The sequence below is a fragment of the Venturia canescens genome, chromosome 9, assembly GCF_019457755.1.
Source record: "Venturia canescens isolate UGA chromosome 9, ASM1945775v1, whole genome shotgun sequence".
NCBI lineage: Eukaryota > Metazoa > Arthropoda > Insecta > Hymenoptera > Ichneumonidae > Venturia > Venturia canescens.
Window position 1 is genome coordinate 18,439,263 of NC_057429.1, and position 3,755 is coordinate 18,443,017.

At 36.9% G+C, this 3,755-nt stretch overlaps 1 protein-coding gene across 1 annotated transcript; it reads left to right on the plus strand.

Annotated features, from left to right (window-relative positions):
- The first annotated feature begins 467 nt into the window (after window positions 1-467).
- LOC122416391 (nudC domain-containing protein 1) lies at window positions 468-3,494 on the plus strand. The gene is made up of 5 exons (XM_043429306.1): window positions 468-493; window positions 1,063-1,320; window positions 1,547-2,525; window positions 2,629-2,990; window positions 3,269-3,494. Exons 2-5 carry the CDS (start codon window positions 1,206-1,208, stop codon window positions 3,469-3,471), a joined length of 1,659 nt encoding a protein of 552 aa, XP_043285241.1. The 5' UTR covers window positions 468-493; window positions 1,063-1,205; the 3' UTR covers window positions 3,472-3,494.
- Window positions 3,495-3,755: the final 261 nt, after the last annotated feature.

A 3,755-nucleotide genomic window follows, 5' to 3' on the forward strand; every position in this document is an offset into this window, starting at 1 on the left:
TTTATAATTTAGGCAATCGATCTACTGCCTGAGTGGGAGTGAAATAACTATTTTTATAAAAATTATGACCGTTATCAATTTTCAATGATTTTTATTTTATTGGTTTAACCGTTTATTATTTCTTCATAATTCCATTAAATTATTCGATTTAAAAAAATTCAATTGTAGGATTATTTTAGTCACTAAGGATAAAGTAGAATTCCACGTGTCGTATTTTATGCTCCGGTTTCTCAATCTCTATCGACGAGCCAAAAGCTCACACTCTACGCTCATCGGCACCGTCCGCACCCCACGCCCGCCGGGCAATGAGTGAAGCGAAACGCGTTGCGCCGGTTGCGCGCTCTCTCTCCTGTCTCGCCCGTCCGGCCCCCCCTCTCGCCCGCTGGCTATCCCCACTCCACTACCGCTGTTGCGCTTACTCGAAGCGATTCTCCGGCCGAAGTCCAAACACGATCAAGCGTAAACGCGTGAAATGTAAACACGTGATGAACACGTAAATAAACTGAACAAATTATCCAACGTCCATTCAGAAATATTCATATATTACATTTTTCTACAGCGACCGATTGCCATAATTTTATCAATGCACAAACATGTATATACACCGAACCGTAAAAAAAAATTTAATTATAAAATATTTATGAAGTTCTAATTGAGAACAATATTTTATTATTCTTGATAAAAGTTGTTTAACTGTAAAACCTAGCTTACTGACGAAAGTAAAGTAGTGGCATGATATGACAGAAAATTTATGTAGTATAAAAATGTTTTCTGGTATCTGGTATATATATAGATACGTGGTAGACATTTTTCAAATTATTACTTTTCATAAGCGGTGTGATTTATGCATTTACCAATAGAAATGTTCTAGTCGATTTGTTATGCGGTAGTGTAGTATATCAAAATAAAACTTATTTTTTCAAAACGCGTTTTTACATTATTTAATTTCTTTATTGGGTATGAATAAATTTTGGTATATAAATGTTTCTGGTGGAGATGTAAATATGCCGTTTTTTTTAAAATAATATACATCATTGAAATTGAACCGTCTAAATTCGATAGCATACACCGCTAAACGACCACCGAGCAATTGGTAAAAAAAAAACAGTAAAAACACTGCCTCAGTATTTTTCGAGTTCTGACAACCTGAATTTACCGGGACGAGCAAGTTGCGCGCGAAACCAGTAAGACACAAAACAACAATAATGACTAAAATAATCGAACTGCGACCTGACATAAGTTCAGTGGATCAGAACTTTGAAAAATATCAATATTCAGCGGATCCTGTGACCATCAATTTAGAAAAAACATTGCCTAAAGGTAATAAAAGACAATTTTGCTGCTTTGATTCTTATGTTTAACCTTAAAAACATTAGAAAACTCATACTCGTTTTCGAAATGATTATTCTGAGCTCTTACATCCTGTAGAATTCTTCAACAAAATAATCGCAATGAAAATTTAAATCCCTTATTGGATAAAAAACGAAATTCCTGAACAAATCAAGTTTCCCAGGTTGAACTCTAGCATTAAATTTTCAATTTCCAGATGTATATCGACAGGAGCCAGACAATACTCAGGACTCCTGGCTGGAAGCCCGTATATTTGCATTTCATAATCACTTGTTTAGAAATCCATTTGACTCATCGTGTTGGTACGTAGATGAGAATCAGGACGTTTGGAAATTGTCAAAAGATGGAAGTGTTTCTTGTCACCATAGACTCAGCGTGCGGGATCAAAAATCTTCCACTTACAATCCGTCGATTGTGTTTGCTTCTCAAGAAGTTATAGTGCTGAGTAACGGAGGTGAATGCCTTGAAATATTAATTGAAAATTCATCAGCGGAGAAAGAAACATTCAAGACAACTGATATTACCCCTGGTGTGCTCCTGGACTCTCGATACTTTCGAGATAAAGCACTGGTGATGATCGCAATGTGCTGCCTTACAGAAGTTGAAAGAAAAAAGCAATCGCAGCTGATCATACTGAGCTATGAACACAGCAGTAAAGACAATGAGAATAACGTCCTAAAACTTGTTAGAAAAAACATTCTGAAGATCAGAGGTCCCATAGAGTATGCTTATATTGAGGCAAACGGTGACTACGTACATGCCATAAGCCAAAACACAGCGATTTTTGAATATGATTCGACAAAGCCTGTGGAAACGAAAAAAGCCGAATATTCGGAAAATGAGAAAGAGCTCAAAATTCCCAAATATTGTTGGTCTCAAGACGAGGATTCTTTGACGGTATGGATCAAAATTGCCGAAAAAAATCGTGACGATATTCTCGTAATTGATGCTACAGCGACCAGTTTGTCCGTTTGTCTCAAAGGCGTTGAACTCATTAAAGGAGATTTGCAGCATCGATTAGATCCCGATTTAACCACTTGGAATCGCGAAAAAGACACCATCAAACTCGAACTCGTTAAGCATGAAAGTGGGCTCATGTGGAACGAATTAATTCGAGGCGATACTGGCGGCGAATGTCTTCCCAACGAAGCTCTTGCTGCTGAGATTCACAATAGGTAAAAAAAACATTTTTATCTTGGTTTGTTCTTGAAGAATTACTAGTGACTTTTTAAAATTCATCCGTTCCATCAAAAAGAATTGAAAATATGAATTCTTTAGACTTTCACATTTGTGTACGAGCGATTCTGAAACGGGCGAAGGTCAACCGTTGGTAGGATTCAATGCCGACCAGCTGGAGGAATGCGATCTGCAGGATCAAGACAATTTTCTGCAAAGAATCAATCTGAATGAGCACTCGACCACGCATCTCGCAATGTTAGGATCCAGTAATCACGTATTGTTTACACAAAAATTAACGTTCGGCCAACGACTTTGCTTGAGACACGATCATCACGGTTGTATCTGGATCCCACGTGATAATGATACAGAAAATTGGGATGTCGAACACGTCGATACGTTTCCAGGAATCGGTTATGTCGAAGCTAGCAAAACTAACAAAAAGTTTTGCATTTCCCCACCGAGTAAGCACCCTCTTTACATTTCTGTCTGCTTATATTAGACGAACGTATAATAAGGTATTAAAATATCGCTGGTTTTTCGCTGCCTAACAGTTTCAAATAAATTTAAACGTACCAATAAATCTTGTCTAAGCTCGTACACACTTCGAGTGGATTGAAAATCGAATTTTCAACAAATAATCTTCTCATTTATATTTTGTTAAAAAATATTTGACTTATGAGTATTGAATAATATATTTTTTGTATAAAAAATATATTAAAGCGAATGAACACTTGTGCAGATGGATCTTACGTTGCAATAGTTGAGCACACGAGGCATGCATTTCTCTATGAAAAGCCTGAGGGTTCAGCTCCTATTGCAAAGCAGCGAATCGTCGATTTGGGGTCGGATTCAACGCCGATAATGGGAGCAGTAGCGACGAATGAACACCTTATTCTTTTAACAACAACAAAACTGTACAGACTTGTTATTCGTTCTCGATAAATCATCGTTTATTTATACTTTAATACAATTTGCCTCCATAAACTTTATTATATGAACACGCCAGCCCTCTCCTTTAACTTAATGGATTAGCATACCCCAATCACGGTCTTCCTACTGGTATATTTGGTATCCCTAAAAACAGAAGACAAAAATAATGACGACGCGAGCAAGTCGTGGAATTCTGAAAGGCAAAAATTTTCTGTCTTCGTTTTACTCTGAGAGAAGAACAATGTTTTGATTCATTCAGAGTTTTTGACGACTCAATATAAATAGGAATTCTTCTA